The sequence below is a fragment of the Aegilops tauschii genome, chromosome 5 (assembly GCF_002575655.3).
Source record: "Aegilops tauschii subsp. strangulata cultivar AL8/78 chromosome 5, Aet v6.0, whole genome shotgun sequence".
In the NCBI taxonomy this organism is placed as follows: Eukaryota; Viridiplantae; Streptophyta; class Magnoliopsida; order Poales; family Poaceae; genus Aegilops; species Aegilops tauschii.
The window spans coordinates 537,910,018-537,927,280 of NC_053039.3; the positions used below are offsets into that span (position 1 = coordinate 537,910,018).

General features: G+C 45.3%; 1 protein-coding gene across 1 annotated transcript; it reads left to right on the plus strand.

Moving 5' to 3' along the window:
- Nucleotides 1–10,648: 10,648 nt before the first annotated feature.
- Nucleotides 10,649–16,867, plus strand: LOC109774953 (uncharacterized). Its single transcript, XM_020333714.4, has 9 exons — nucleotides 10,649–10,996; nucleotides 11,920–12,074; nucleotides 12,333–12,446; nucleotides 13,152–13,220; nucleotides 13,295–13,372; nucleotides 14,282–14,407; nucleotides 14,743–14,901; nucleotides 16,439–16,519; nucleotides 16,608–16,867. The coding sequence occupies exons 1-9, from the start codon at nucleotides 10,726–10,728 to the stop codon at nucleotides 16,674–16,676; spliced, it is 1,122 nt and encodes a 373-aa protein (XP_020189303.1). The 5' UTR covers nucleotides 10,649–10,725; the 3' UTR covers nucleotides 16,677–16,867.
- Nucleotides 16,868–17,263: the final 396 nt, after the last annotated feature.

Here is a 17,263-nt window from a genome sequence, read left to right on the forward strand (position 1 = left end):
AGTAATACATTTGATGTGTGCAGTCCAATGAGTGCTAAGGCACACAGTGGATATCGATATATTCTTACTTCACAGATGATTTGAGTAGATGCTGAGAATATTTACTTGATGAAACATAAGTCTGAATTATTGAAAGGTTCAAGTAATTTCAGAGTGAAGTTGAAGATCGTCGTGACAAGAGGATAAAATGTCTGTGATATGATCATAGAGATGAGTATCTGAGTTACGAGCTTGGCACACAATTAAGACATTGTGGAAAGTGTTTCACAATTAATACCGCCTGGAACACCACAGTGTGATGGTGTGTCCGAACATCATAACTGCACCCTATTGGATATGGTGCATACCATGATGTCTCTTTACCACTATCGTTTATGGGTTAGGCATTAGAGACAACCGCATTCACTTTAAATAGGGCACCACGCAATTCCGTTGAGATGACACCGTTTAGAGAAACCTAAGTTGTCGTTTCTTAAAAGTTTGGGGCTGCGATGCTTATGTGAAAAAGTTTCAGGCTAATAAGCTCGAACCCAAAGCGGATAAATGCATCTTCATAGAATACCCAAAACAGTTGGGTATACCTCCTATTTCAGATCTAGAAGCAAAAGTAATTGCTTCTAGAAACAAGTCCTTTCTCGAGGAAAAGTTTCTCTCGAAAGAATTGAGTGGGAGGATGGTGGAGACTTGATGAGGTTATTGAACCGTCACTCCAACTAGTGTGTAGCAGGGCACAGGAAGTTGTTCCTGTGGCACCTACACCAATTGAAGTGGAAGCTTATGATAGTGATCATGAAACTTCGGATCAAGTCACTACCAAACCTCGTAGGTTGACAAGGATGCGCACTACTTCAGAGTGGTACGTAATCCTGTCTTGGAAGTCATGTTGCTGGACAACAATGAACCTACGAGCTATGGAGAAGCGATGGTGGGCCCGTATTCCGACGAATGGCTCAAGGCCATAAAATCCGAGATAGGATCCATGTATCAGAACAAAGCATGGACTTTGGTGAACTTGCCCGATGATCGGCAAGCCATTGAGATAAATGGATCTTTAAGAAGAAGACGGACGTGGACGGTAATGTTACCGTCTATGAAGCTCGACTTGTGGCAAAGAGTATTTTCACAAGTTCAAGGAGTTGACTACGATGAGATTTTCTCATCCGTAGCGATGCTTAAGTCCGTCGGAATCATGTTAGCATAAGCTGCATTTATGAAATCTGGCAGATGGATGTCAAAACAAGTTTCCTTACCAGTTTTCGTGAGGAAAGGTTGTATGTGATACAATCAGAAAGGTTTTGTCGATCCTAAGGATGCTAAAAGGTATGCTAGCTCCAGCGATCCTTCCATGGACTAGAGCAAGCATCTCGGAGTCAGAATATATGCTTTGATGGAGTGATCAAAGTTTTTGGGTTTATATAAAGTTTGTTAGAAACTTTTATTTACAATAAAGTGAGTGGGAGCGCTACAACATTTCTGATAAGTATATGTGAATGACATATTGTTGATCCGAAATGATGTAAAATTTCTGGAAAGCATAAAGGGTTGTTTGAAAGGAGTTTTTCAAAGGAAGACCTGGATAAAGCAGCTTACATATTGGGCATCAAGATCTATAGAGATAGATCAAGACGCCTGATGATACTTTCAAAGAACGCACACCTTGACATGATTTGGAAAGAGTTCAAAATAGATCAGCAAAGAAGGAGTTCTTGGCTGTGTTACAAGGTGTGAGTATTGAGTAAGACTCAAGACCTGACCACAACAAAAGAGAGAGAAAGGACGAAGGTCGTCCCCTATGCTTTAGACGTAGGCTCTACAGTATGCTATGCTGTGTACCGCACATGAAGTGTGCCTTGCCATGAGTTGGTCAAGGGGTACAATAGTGATCCGGGAATGGATCACATGACAGCGGTCGAACTTATCCTTAGTATCTAGTGGACTAAGAAATTTTCTCGATTATGGAGGTGAAAAGGAGTTCGTCGTAAAGGGTTACGTCGATGCGAACTTTGACACTAATCCGGATGACTCTGAGTAGTAAACCGGATTCATATAGTAGAGCAGTTATTTGAAATGGCTCCAAGTAGCGCGTGGTAGCATCCACAAGATGACATAGATATTCGTAAAGCACACAAGGATCTGAAAGGTTCAGACCCGTTGACTAATAACCTCTCTCACAAGCATAACATGATCAAACCAGAACTCATTGAGTGTTAATCACATAGTGATGTGAACTAGATTGTTGACTCTAGTAAACTCTTTGGATGTTGGTCACATGGTGATGTGACCTGTGAGTGTTAATCACATGGTGATGTGAACTAGATTATTGACTCTAGTGCAAGTGGGAGACTGTTGGAAATATGCCCTAGAGGCAATAATAAAATGGTTATTATTATATTTCCTTGTTCATGATAATTGTCTATTGTTCATGCTACAATTGTGTTATCCGGAAATCGTAATACATGTGTGAACACATAGACCATAACATGTCCCTAGTGAGCCTCTAGTTGACTAGCCCGTTGATCAATAGATGGTTATGGTTTCCTGACCATGGACATTAGATGTCAATGATAACGGGATCACATCATTAGGAGAATGATGTGATGGACAAGACCCAATCCTAAGCCTAGCACAAGATCGTGTAGTTCGTTTGCTAAGAGCTTTTCTAATGTCAAGTATCATTTCCTTAGACCATGAGATTGTGCAACTCCCGGATACCGTAGGAATGCTTTGGGTGTACCAAACGTCACAACGTAACTGGGTGGCTATAAAGGTGCACTACAGGTATCTCCGAAAGTGTCTGTTGGGTTGGCACGAATCGAGACTGGGATTTGTCACTCCGTGTGAACGGAGAGGTATCTCTGGGCCCACTCGGTAGGACATCATCATAATGTGCACAATGTGACCAAGGAGTTGATCACGGGATGATGTGTTACGGAACGAGTAAAGAGACTTGCCGGTAACGAGATTGAACAAGGTATCGGGATACCGACGATCGAATCTCGGGCAAGTAACATACCGATTGACAAAGGGAATTGTATACGGGATTGATTGAATCCCCGACATCGTGGTTCATCCGATGAGATCATCTGGAACATGTGGGAGCCAACATGGGTATCCAGATCCCGCTGTTGGTTATTGGCCGGAGAACGTCTCGGTCATGTCTGCGTGGTTCCCGAACCCGTAGGGTCTACACACTTAAGGTTCGATGTTGCTAGGGTTATAGGGAATAGATATACGTGGTTACCAAATGTTGTTCGGAGTCCCAGATGAGATCCTGGACGTCACGAGGAGTTCCGGAATGGTCCGGAGGTAAAGATTTATATATGGGAAGTCCTGTTTTGGTCACCGGAAAAGTTTCGGGTGCTATCGGTAACGTACCGGGACCACCGGGAGGGTCCCGGGGGTCCACCAGGTGGGGCCACCGGCCCCAGAGGGCTGCGTGGGCCAAGTGTGGGAAGGGACCAGCCCCTAGGTGGGCTGGTGCGCCTCCCACAAGGGGCCCAGGGCGCAGGAAGGGGGGGAAGGGGGAAACCCTAGGCTCAGATGGGCCTAAGGCCCACCTAGTGGTGCGCCCCCCCTCTCTCCCCCCTTGGCCGCCCCCCTAGATGGATCTAGGGCTGGCCGCACCCCTTGGGGGGAAACCCTAGATGGGGGCGCAGCCCCTCCCCCTCCCCTATATATAGTGGGGGTTTTGGGGCTGCCATAGACATGAGAACATCTCTCTCTTGGCGCAGCCCTACCCCTCTCCCTCCTCGTCTCTCGCAGTGCTTGGCGAAGCCCTGCTGGAGTGCCACGCTCCTCCATCACCACCATGCCGTTGTGCTGTTGCTGGACGGAGTCTTCCCCAACCTCTCCCTCTCTCCTTGCTGGATCAAGGCGTGGGAGACGTCACCGGGCTGCACGTGTGTTGAACGCGGAGGCGCCGTGGTTCGGCGCTTAGATCGGAATCAACCGCGATCTGAATCGCTACGAGTACGACTCCTTCATCCATGTTCTTGCAACGCTTACGCATCACGATCTGCAAGGGTATGTAGATGCACTCCCCTTCCCCTCGTTGCTAGATTACTCCATAGATTGATCTTGGTGATGCGTAGAAAATTTTGAATTTCTGCTACGTTCCCCAACAGTATTTGGATCTCATTTGATGCGAGATGGCTACTCATTTAAATCCGAGAATAATGGTTGTTCTATTTATATGAGAGATATGTTTTATGGTCATGCCCCGCTGGTCAATGGTTTATTCTTAATGAATCTCGAACGTGATGTTACACATATTTATAGTGTGAATGCCAAGAAATGTAAGGTTGATAATGATAGTCCCACATACTTGTGGCACTGCGGCCTTGGTCACATTGGTGTCAAACGCATGAAGAAACTCCATGCAGATGGACTTTTGGAGTCTCTTGATTATGAATCATTTGACACGTGCAAACCATGCCTCATGGCAAAATGACCAAGACTCTGTTCTCCGGAACAATGGAGCGAGCAACCAACTTATTGGAAATCATACATACTGATGTGTGCGGTCCTATGAGCGTTGAGGCTCGCGGTGGCTATCGTTATGTTCTCACCCTCACTGATGACTTAAGTAGATATGGGTATGTCTACTTAATGAAACACAAGTCTGAGACCTTTGAAAAGTTCAAGGAATTTCAGAGTGAGGTTGAGAATCAACGTGACAGGAAAATAAAGTTCTTACGATCAGATCATGGAGGGGAATATTTGAGTCACGAATTTGGCACACACTTAAGGAAATGTGGAATTGTTTCACAACTCACGCCGCCTGGAACACCTCAGCGTAATGGTGTGTCCGAACGGCGTAATCGCACTCTATTGGATATGGTGCGATCTATGATGTCTCTTACCGATCTACCGCTATCATTTTGGGGTTATGCTTTAGAGACTTCTGCATTCACTTTAAATAGGGCTCCGTCGAAATCCGTTGAGACCACACCGTATGAATTATGGTTTGGAAAGAAACCTAAGCTGTCGTTTCTTAAAGTTTGGGGATGCGATGCTTATGTCAAGAAACTTCAACCTGAAAAGCTCGAACCCAAGTCGGAAAAATGCGTCTTCATAGGATACCCTAAGGAAACCATTGGGTATACCTTCTACCTCAGATCCGAAGGCAAGATCTTCGTTGCCAAGAACGGGTCCTTTCTGGAGAAAGAGTTTCTCTCGAAAGAAGTAAGTGGGAGGAAAGTGGAACTTGATGAGATGACCCCTCTCGAACCAGAAACTAGCACAGCACAAGAAAATGTTTTTGTGGTGCCTGCACCGACTAGAGAGGAAGTTAATGATGACGATCATGATCAAGTTACCACTGAACTTCGTAGGTCCACAAGGACACGTTCCGCACCAGAGTGGTACGGCAACCCTGTCATGGAAATCATGTTGTTGGACAACGGTGAACCTTCGAACTATGAAGAAGCAATGGCGGGCCCAGATTTCAACAAATGGCTTGAAGCCATGCAATCCGAGATAGGATCCATGTATGAAAACAAAGTATGGACTTTGACAGACTTGCCCGATGATCGGCGAGCGATAGAAAATAAATGGATCTTTAAGAAGAAGACGGGCGCGGATGAAAATGTTACCATCTATAAAGCTCGACTTGTCGGTAAGGGTTATCGACAAGTTCAAGGAGTTGACTACGATGAGACCTTCTCACCCGTAGCGAAGCTGAAGTCCGTCCGAATCATGTTAGCAATTGCCGCATTCTACGATTATGAAATATGGCAAATGGACGTCAAAACGGCATTCCTTAACGGCTTCCTTAAGGAAGAATTGTATATGATGCAGCCGGAAGGTTTTGTCGATCCTAAGAATGCTGACAAGGTATGCAAGCTCCAACGCTCAATCTATGGGCTGGTGCAGGCATCTCGGAGTTGGAACATTCGTTTTGATGAGATGATCAAAGCGTTTGGGTTTACACAGACTTATGGAGAAGCCTGTGTTTACAAGAAAGTTCCGTAGCATTTCTCATATTATATGTGGATGACATACTATTGATGGGAAATGATATAGAATTCTTGGAGAGCATTAAGGCCTACTTGAATAAGTGTTTTTCAATGAAGGACCTTGGAGAAGCTGCTTACATATTAGGCATCAAGATCTATAGAGATAGATCGAGACGCCTCATAGGTCTTTCACAAAGCACATACCTTGACAAGATATTGAAGAAGTTAAATATGGATCAGTCCAAGAAGGGGTTCTTGCCTGTATTGCAAGGTGTGAGATTGAGCACGGCTCAATGCTCGACCACGACAGAAGATAGAGAAAAGATGAGTGTCATCCCCTATGCCTCGGCCATAGGGTCTATTATGTATGCCATGTTGTGTACCAGACCTGATGTAAACCTTGCCGTAAGTTTGGTAGGAAGGTACCAAAGTAATCCCGGCATGGAACACTGGACAGCGGTCAAGAACATCCTGAAGTACCTGAAAAGGACTAAGGATATGTTTCTCGTTTATGGAGGTGACGAAGAGCTCGTCGTAAAGGGTTACGTCGATGCTAGCTTCGACACAGATCTGGATGACTCTAAGTCTCAAACCGGATACGTGTATATTTGGAATGGTGGGGCAGTCAGCTGGTGCAGTTGCAAGCAAAGCATCGTGGCGGGATCTACATGTGAAGCGGAGTACATGGCAGCCTCGGAGGCAGCACATGAAGCAATCTGGATGAAGGAGTTCATTGCCGACCTAGGAGTTATTCCCAATGCATCGGGGCCGATGACTCTCTTCTGTGACAACACTGGAGCTATTGCCCTTGCCAAGGAGCCCAGGTTTCACAAGAAGACCAGGCACATCAAGCGTCGCTTCAATTCCATTCGTGAAAATGTTCAAAATGGAGACATAGATATTTGTAAAGTGCATACGGATTTGAATGTCGCAGATCCGTTGACTAAACCTCTTCCACGAGCGAAACATGATCAACACCAGAACTCTATGGGTGTACGATTCATCACAATGTAACTAGATTATTGACTCTAGTGCAAGTGGGAGACTGTTGGAAATATGCCCTAGAGGCAATAATAAAATGGTTATTATTATATTTCCTTGTTCATGATAATTGTCTATTGTTCATGCTATAATTGTGTTATCCGGAAATCGTAATACATGTGTGAACACATAGACCATAACATGTCCCTAGTGATCCTCTAGTTGACTAGCTCGTTGATCAATATATGGTTATGGTTTCCTGACCATGGACATTAGATGTCAATGATAACGGGATCACATCATTAGGAGAATGATGTGATGGACAAGACCTAATCCTAAGCATAGCACTAGATCGTGTAGTTCGTTTGCTAAAGCTTTTCTAATGTTAAGTGTCATTTCCTTAGACCATGAGATCGTGCAACTCCCGGACACCGTAAGAATGCTTTGGGTGTACCAAACGTCACAACATAACTGGGTGGCTATAAAGGTGCACTACAGGTATCTCCGAAAGTGTCTGTTGGGTTGGCACGGATCGAGACTGGGATTTGTCACTCCGTATGATGAAGAGGTATCTCTGGGCCCACTCGGTAATGCATCATCATAATGAGCTCAATGTGACCAAGTAGTTGGTCACGGGATCATGCATTACGGAACGAGTAAAGTGACTTGCCGGTAACGAGATTGAACGAGGTATTGGGATACCGACGACCGAATCTCGGGCAAGTAACGTACCGATTGACAAAGGGAATTGTATACGGGATTGCTTGAATCCTCGACATCGTGGTTCATCTGATGAGATCATCGTGGAACATGTGGGAGCCAACATGGGTATCCAGATCCCGCTGTTGGTTATTGGCTAGAGAGCGGTCTCGGTCATGTCTACGTGTCTCCCGAACCCGTAGGGTCTACACACTTAAGGTTCGGTGACGCTAGAGTTGTAGAGATATTAGTATGCGGTTAACTGAAAGTTTTTCGGAGTCCCGGATGAGATCCCGGACGTCACGAGGAGTTCCGGAATGGTCCGGAGATAAAGATTTATATATAGGAAGTTCAGTTTCGGCCACCGGGAGAGTTTCGGGGGTCACCGGTATTGTACCGGGACCACCGGAAGGGTCCCGGGGGTCCACCGGGTGGGGCCACCTATCCCGGAGGGCCCCATGGGCTGAAGTGGCGTGGGAACCAGCCCCTGGTGGGCTGGTGCGCCCCACCCAGGGTTGGAAACCCTAGGGGGCCGTTGCCCCCCGAGGGGGCATGCGCCCCCCTGGTTGGAAACCCTAAGGGGGCCGTTGCCCCCCGAGGGGCCGTCGCCCCCCCCTTCTAGATGGGAGCAGCGCCTCCCTAGCCCCTATATATAGTGGAGGGGAGGGAGGGCAGCCGCACCCTAAGCCCTGGCGCCTCCCTCTCCCTCTCGTGACACCTCTTCCTTCTCCAGTAGCGCTTGCCGAAGCCCTGCTGGAATCCTGCTGCTTACACCACCACGTCGTCGTGCTGCTGGATCTCCATCAACTTCTCCTTCCCCCTTGCTGGATCAAGAAGGAGGAGACGTCTCCGCTCCGTACGTGTGTTGAACGCGGAGGTGCCGTCCGTTCGGCGCTAGGATCATCGGTGATTTGGATCACGACGAGTACGACTCCATCAACCCCGTTCTCTTGAACGCTTCCGCTCGCGATCTACAAGGGTATGTAGATGCACTCCTCTCTCTCGTTGATAGATGACTCCATAGATTGATCTTGGTGATGCGTAGAAAATTTTAAATTTCTGTTACGATCCCCAACAGATATATTAATAAATTAAAGGACTCATGCGTGTGCATATGCACCCCTTACACTAGCATTGCGTTTGGATGTCTGTATTGGGCTCTCTGTATTGGATTTGGTATTAGGCTGCCCCAATTCAGGTGTTTGGATGTACTCTGAAAAAGCAGACCGAATTGGTAACGAATACGCAGCAGCTTTCGCTCGCACGCGCCCACTCCTCGCGGCTTCGGAGGGCCGCACCTCCGATTTTAGCCGAATTGGCTCAGGCCCGCAAAAGAAAACGGTTCGGGCCTCTCTGTCGTCCCTTCGTTCCTCCACACGAGACAGAGGACGGCGACGCCCAGGCAGCTCGAAGACGGCGGCGCCCAGGCAGCTCGAAGATGGCGGCGCCCCGCAGAGCAACACCCTCCCGTCCCCTTTTTCCCCCGCCGCCGATCCTTCCTCTCCTCCGGCGCCCCTTCCCGTTGTCTCCGTCCATGCTCGCCGCGGCCAGATCCCATCTGACCTACGATGGCTGCGGCTGCAGTGCCCGCCGGCGCCGGCCCTTCCCTTCGTCCCCGGCACTGCGGTGACCCACCGCCGGAGCCCATCTCCTCTCCCTCGGGCCTCCTCAGACGAGACACGGCTCCCCTTCTTCCTGGTCCTCCTCTGCCTAGGTAGCTACCGCCAAATCCCAAGACGGCCCCCCCTTCTTCCTGCATCAACACGGCTCCCCTTCTTCCTCCAACATTCTAGAATATTTGATAATTTTTTCTGTTGCTATATAATCATCCAATTGTAGTCACACATTATACAACTTCTGTTTTGATGCATATACTAATGTTGCTATGCAATTCCATAGTTTGACATCCAAACATGATTCTGTATTGAAACCTCGGTAGGATTCCGTGAGCCAATTCAGTTAACATCCAAACAACTGAATTCGTATTCATGTTCATTACAGTTTCCTAGCTGAAATGGAATTGAAACTAATACAATACAGAGGTCTCCAATACAGACATCCAAACACAGCATAGTAGAAAACATGGTACTAATCCGGGTTCCAGAGGGCCTTTAGTCCCGGTCGGTCCCTGATATTTCAAATCGTGTCAGTCGATTTTGGGCGAAGCACCGAGACCGAAGTGGTGGCGCTGACGAGCCCTCGAACAGGACCGACTCGGAACCAGGGACAATGCATCAATTGCGGTGGAGGGAAGTACGAGATTTGAAGAATTCTGGCGCGGGAGGGTACGGGGAGGTTGTCAACGATTGGATCGTTCGAGGCTTAGAGGAAGGTCGGCGCGGGTGATGGCAACACGACATATAGTGCCGGCAGTTCCCACAGGTTGCCAGGTCATTGGGAATGAGATGGAGACCACACACCCCAACAGCTCGACGAAATGCTTAGGGTCAAGAAGAAGAGAGACAAATGAGGAGGAAGAACTAATAAGCAAAAAAATGACAAATTTTAAATCCAAATTAGAACATCATGTGCCAGTTTTGATCAAAAAACATGTCATGCCATAGGTGAAACCGCTTCGGATGTGTCGAGGTCAAGAGCTGTCCGGTTTTGAAAGTTGGGGATGATTGTTGACCGGCTTTAAAGTGTAGAGATCAAACTTTGGCGGATTGATGAATTGAGGTACTAGAAGGACCAAAGTTTTCATTAGATTTCCATCGCAAAAAAGAAGAAGGTTTCATTAGATTTCACTACATGGTGCATGTCGCAAGAAACTCATCAAAACAAACAAAAAGAAAGATTCATTAGATTTTTTTTAAATTGGTCAAACTTACCATTTTGACTTAAGACACTAAGACAGACACATACTTTTGATTAATTTGGAATGCAGCAATTTTTTTTATATTTTTACGTATTTGGAAACGGAGGGAGGATCAAACGTTTCCATTTTTGCACTCAAAAAAACATATTTTTTTCTTTTATTATTTGGCAAGCTGCACACAAGTCAATGTCTGCAATCTAAAGAAAGTCAAACCAGCCGCCACCGCGGACACCGGAAAACACAGCGCAAAGCCGGAGTAAAACCCTAGCTATGTCCGCCGCCGCCGCCGCCGGCGGGGCTGCCCCCCTCGTCACCGCGGCGTTCCTCCTCCCCCTCCGCCTCCTCTCCCTTGCCTTCAGCCTCCGCCTCCCCACCTTCCCACCCGTCGCTCCGGCCCGCCGCTCCGCCGCGGCGCTGCTGACCGTCGCGGCGCTCCTCACCGTCACGTGCGCCATGCCCGACGCGGGATCCAGCCCCGCCCCCGACGCTGAGGCCCTCCGGTCGGAGATCAGCGAGCTCAGGCTCAAGCTCGCGCGGCTAGGTGAGGCACCCTCTCCCTGTCACTAATGCTATTTGGGGGCATTTCAGAGTAGCAGGACAGTTTAAAACGTGTTGTCCCTTGCACACATTGTCGTTGTACACAACGTGAGAGCTTGATTTGGGAAATGTAGTTCGTACGTTTGTAAGAAATCAGCCTGACAGAAACGGAAGACATTGACATGGTCGCACCACACCACAGAATTTCGTGAATTTCCCAGTTTTGCGATTTTCCAGCTGAAACATTTTTAAGAATAGTTTAGGTTTTGTGAGACACGGCTCAATCTCATCTAGATTTCATATTCGGAAGCAAGTTCTGACGCGCTTCTAAATTCTGAATTGTTCCATACTGGTGTCGTATATGCGCAATAAGATTCAAGATTCAGAAAAAGGAAATTTAACATCTGACTGAGAAGTCAGAGTTCTGTGTGTGAGGGATTTTTGAATTAGTTGTAGATTGGCCATTGGTATTCAAACTGTATATTTACGCTTCAGATTCAAGTTCCTGGGAAGTCTTCTGGCACGTAGGTTTCGTCATGAACCTTGAACGATTCCTGTGGTCGAAGCAGAGATGCTTCTTCTACTTTCAGCTTATAGTGGTGATTATTAAATATTTCACAATTAAATTGACTATGATTTATGGTGCGCAAACAAAAATCAACCTAATTTTTAGTCATTCACCCTCTGAGTCAAACCCCCTGGCAGGTTGATATATCATATCAAAACTCTACAGTGGTTTACAAATTATGCATCTTTTGACTATTTAATTTCTAATTTATATTTGAGAGAGCCTCCAAGTTGTACTAAAGAAGATAATTTATTTGCACCTGAAGCTCTTTGCTACTAATTGATCCAATAGTCTTTGTGCATTTTCACTGATTAATGTATAGAACTCAAAATCTTTACAAAATATATTTGTATCTCCAGAATCTATTTTGGAGGAAAACACAAAAACTTCGAGGAGTAAAGCCTACACTTTGGAGGAGGGAAACAAACCCACCGAGGCAATGGAAACTGACAACCAGCTTTTAAGGAATGAAGAATCTTACTCTGAAAGCAACATATATATAATGGAGGATGAGGTACCTCTCTCACTCTCTCTACAAAGGCCCGGGTTTAAAAATTGATGGGAACTAGGAGAGGTGTCTGTTCCCACAGGGAGAAGGTTGTTACAGTAAATCTTTGTGCATCTGTTCCGCCTTCCATTTTAAAAATCTGGCCAACATCATATACACATTTTCAGCATAATGTTTTATACTAATAAAATATATAAGAAGGCAGTTGCACTGAACTTATGTGGGAAAATTCTTCATTCAGCTCATGGCTTGTATGCTCTACAGGCGCAAATCCTGCAGCAAGAGGTCAGAAAGATAAACAACATTGCATACACCATAGAATCACTGGCAATTAATGCTGAGAAAAGGGTAGAGTTCCTGAGTTCGGAAGTCAAAAAGGTATGCCCTGACTGATGTTCTTCTGTTGACCACTTTTAGTTTATATTTTGCCACTTTCTGGAGCAATGCTTTCTAAGCAAACTGGAGTGTTAATTTGTAGCTGTAAGATGCTATGTGCTATAATGAACAGAGAGCTACTTGGATAACTACAGAACTTGTTTTTTGCAAGACCATGTTGTGTGCCTTCTCATATTGTTAAATAGGAGATTGAAAACTATAATGGGCATTTACGCGGAAAATGTGCATGCAAACAATTGCCCCTTCCTACCCTGCATCGCTACAATCTGTTGCCTTTTCCTTGACCATTTCAATAATCAGCACTGTCGCTTTGTATTTGTTTCGGGAAAATGCATGCACTGTTTGTCCTTCTAATGTTACCAGCAGTCTATGACCGCCACTCCCACAGCTCACATTCTCCTGGAGCAGTTATGCTCAGAGGCAGTGAGAGGAATGTGAAAATGATCTTTGTCAGTTAGATGATTGTGATTATTACTTGAAGGGCAAAAACAAGTGTTGTTGGGTTGATATACCTTCTACAGTATGAGTTCCAGACTTATTTGATAAACTGATATACATTGTAATGGAAAATACATTTATCCACATGATCGATCACCTCATTTTTTATGTATGGTACTAGAGTCTAGACTTGTATAAATCATGGAAGTGAATTTGACAATGTTTTATTTTTGTTATGTTTTGAATCAGATTGAGAGTATAATTACAGAGCAATGGATCCAGATACGGCAATTTGAACAAGCATTTGTGGTAACAAAGGTATTCATGATTTGTTTTTTCTCCTGCCATATATGTTTTGTAAAACTGTTCATTCTTGAGTGAAATGAACGCAGATGATGACTTCGAAAGTTCATAAAAGGAGGTTCTCTGAGGGTGCCTACAAGTGGTCTGGAAAGGACATACTTCTGAAGGTACTTCTGCAGTTTGTATAAAATAGTATTATTATCACACACTATTGCCTCCATTTGTGCTCAGCAGCTGCTGAGCTCAACTCCAATCTATATGTATTGTAGTAGTATACTATGTTTACTTTGCTGAATTTCATGCTTCTGTTGCAATATTTTCTTGAATCTTGTTAAATGTTTTGATACTTTTAAGTGTGAACCAATTTCTTTGAAGAGTAAATTGTGAAAAGAATACATGTGTTTTGTTGAACGTTGTCAAGTGTTTCAAAAAACACGGTGAGCACAAACGATGGATTCACCACCAAACAGAACACTACAGGGCCACAAGGGACACCAAGCCTTGCGACCACCAGAGTAAACAAACAGAAGACCGGGGATACAGGCAAGCACCATGATTAAGAACACCGTCGCGGCGCTGAGACGACTACACATGCTCAGCACGACTAGACACACTCACCGAGTAGGCCAGGTCTAGCATGACCCACACAGCGATGGTGACTGAGGCCTCAACAGGCTTGAGGAGGAGCACAATGCCCAATGATCCCCACAACCAAAGCAGCACCGCCACCCCACGGAGAGAAGTCAGGTCCACCTTGGGAGGGACGGAGACCTGATCCATTCTAGCCAAGACGGCTGCTACAACACACCACCTCCATTGTGCTGTCCAAAACTCCCCGACGCATTGTCAGGACCGCTGCTCCAGCTTCCAGTGGACCTGCCTACACCGCCTTCCGGAGCTGCTGCCCCAAAATCCACAAATTGCGTCCAATAGTTCATGATATGCTGTAAATAGCATTGAATAGGTCAAAGAAGAAAAGATGCACTGAGAATATGTATCATATGTACTGATATATAGAAAAGACCTTGTTTCCATTCTAATTTCTCTCTGCTGTTTTTTGACGTTTCATTGTGCAGTATGTCAGGAATGTTGATCTACATGGCATGTTTCTTGCGGGGGTATCGCACACAAGGACCTGCGTTTCTCATACTTATAAACACTGCAAGAGTTTCATACAAGTAATGAAGAGATGCTACCATAAGGTGCCTAGTTGACTAATTTGTCATCTTTGTGAAACTATATATGTGCTCGCTGAATATTTATCCATGTGCTTTGTTAATATTAATAAGCATGACGTACAAAATTCATGTGCTCACCTGTGTGCATCGAAGATAGACAACTTACCTCTAAGATAAAACATATTAAATTGTTGGATAACCTTGAGCATCAGGGTATGCACTCGTAAAGTTTGTTTTTTAACTCATGTAGTTACATAACACTTACTGTTACCACTCTAGTAGTACTGCAGGGCTAGCAGTAACTAGTTCTTCCAAAATAGTTGTGTGCCATTGCTTTTGAAATATTTATGTTTTTCTAGGCTTCCAAGTTCCACAAAGCGATACAGTACCAGTGCTCTCCTGATGTTGATGTGCCTAATGCCTTCTTCTTGGGTGGATCCATCTCAAGATCGTGCATTTCTCTTCCTTATAAGCAATTCAAGATATCCATTTCATCAGCACAACAAATTCACTATAAGGTGCCATTTTTTTACTCTTTAAAAGCGATCACTGTATGGTTGTGCTTTTCTTTACCTGAGTTCTATACATTTGCCTTTATATGTTTAGCTACTTTTATCGGCCTGTTCTAATTATATTTCTTATTTCAAATCTTGGATGACCATATTTTTGCTAATAGAATAGTGGTTTCATCTTTTGGTTGCCTGTGCTCTACCAATAAAAGAACAGCAACGAACCATTCAGCTGCCCAGCTTATGCTACTCTACTGTGTTCACATTCTATAGACCTTGAGCCACCTACAATATCCTTTCTGTTTCGCATGGTTCTGCATTGATATTTCACCATAAATCGTAGCCGTGTTTCATAGTTTGTGATCTTTATGCCCTGGTTATTTATTATCAGTTGTGGAAGGACATAAACGACTGAAGATAAAGCTTGTGGCCTTGCTCCTCCTTATTTCCATAGTGGTGGTATGGTAGGCAACCAATAAAGCGGTGCCGAGATCCGGAGTGGCTCCTCCCTGCTCTCCTCTCTGGATCTCTGAAGATGGAGTTGAAGCGGACATGTTCCAGGGAGGAATAGGACGAGATCCCTTCAGATCTTCATACTTCTCTGAGGCATATCTGGTGTCCCCCTGATACTGCTCCCTCACCTTCTTTCCCTTGCTTCGGGCTCCTCTTCGTCCTCTCCTAGTGGCACCAGGGTGGTGCTGGATTTGTAGTGTTGAATCAGGCCTCTTTGGATCTGCTGCATGGTTTCGATTCCTCTGTATGGCACCAGTTTCCCGTTCTTGCACTGGCGATATTTTCCTTGTGCTTCTTCTGCGTTGGTGTGAAGGGGGTCTTAGTTGGCAAACATAGTGTGCAGTGGCCGCCGCCACCCATCTCAACCTCCTTCACTGGAGGCCTACTTGGTAGCCTCTGGGCTTGGCCTTTCTTTCTGTGTTGTGTCTTCCGGTGATGCATCGGCTTCCACAGGACGACCACTGCCCATTTCTGGGGCTCTTCTTTCCAGTGCATGAGGATCTCCTGCATGTGGGCATCAGCGAGCTTTTATCACTTCTGTTCAGGAGGATGACAAGGCATTGTCTCGTCCATCAGAAGGTTCAGACTGGCCTGAATCTCATCTCCAGCGAGAATGAGAAGCGGCATGTCCGACCAAAAGAAATGTATTTGGCAACTCAAAGGGGATTGCAATTGTTCTTTTGATAATATAGGGCATGCCCTTTTCTTAAAAGGGACAAAACATGATAACCTGAGAATGGATCAAGCATTCCCACCTGAAAATGTAGATACTAACATGATTTTAGTGTTATGAATGGAGGCCTCTTCATTCTGTAGAAATTGTACTTACAGTGGTAATTTATAGTTGATAAAATTTTGTCTACTCGACGTTGAAAGGAATACATCTGGAATACGTTTTGTCTCCAGTTCATCGGTTGTAGTTCTAGAACTGTATGTAGGTTACGAGCTAGACATTCGTGTTGTGCACTTGACTTGCTACAACATGATCTGGAAACACTCACTCGTATGTATTTAATTACCGTTACATTTGTAGGTCCAAGTATATCTCCAAGATGCAATGAGATCCAACATATACAGCAGAGGTATAGCAAGTGAGCCGGTCACATTCTGCTTGGTGAGTAGTAGTAGTAATTTTCATCCACTCTGGTTGGTGTCATCAGTTTTATTGTGGACCATCACAAGAGTCCTTGATCAACCTGCAGGCGTATCTCATCGTCATATCTCCGTTGTGGGTCGTGTGGTTCCTTCTATCGTCGCGATTTGGATCATAGATATGATCGATGGAGCTGCAGAGTTTTGGCCCTCTACTTTTACTTTGGACGAGTATAGAGGAGTTGAGATGATCAGAGCGTGAAATGTAGCTCTATTCTTTTTGTCTACCTTGCAATTTTGACCAAACTGTTAAATTTGGGGTCATCGATCATCGCTCTTGTACAGTTAATGTATGGCCCGCGTTGAGATATGTACTCTTGGCATCTTAAAATACAATCGATACGAAGTAAAACAAAACGAAGCTTGTCTCTGAAGATGTGCACATACAAACATGGCAATGTTTAGAAGATGTGTAGGCTTTTTTAAATAAAAAGGCTAGAAAATGTGTAGTTTATATGTGCATTTGTGCACTATCCTCTAGTTCACTGTCTCAAATAGTCGTGAAAAAACCCGAAGCAACACTCACGCGGCATGGGTCAAGCATGTCATAAGTTTACCAAGGACCCATCCGAAAAATCTGGAGCCCCCGCGCCGCTCTTCACGAGCGACTTGGGTGGTGACCAGGCCAATCGCCGCCGTCGACCTTGCCATCCTCCACTTTCCTCGCCGCTGCTAGAGAGAGCCAGAGGGCAAGCCCTCAGGCTCC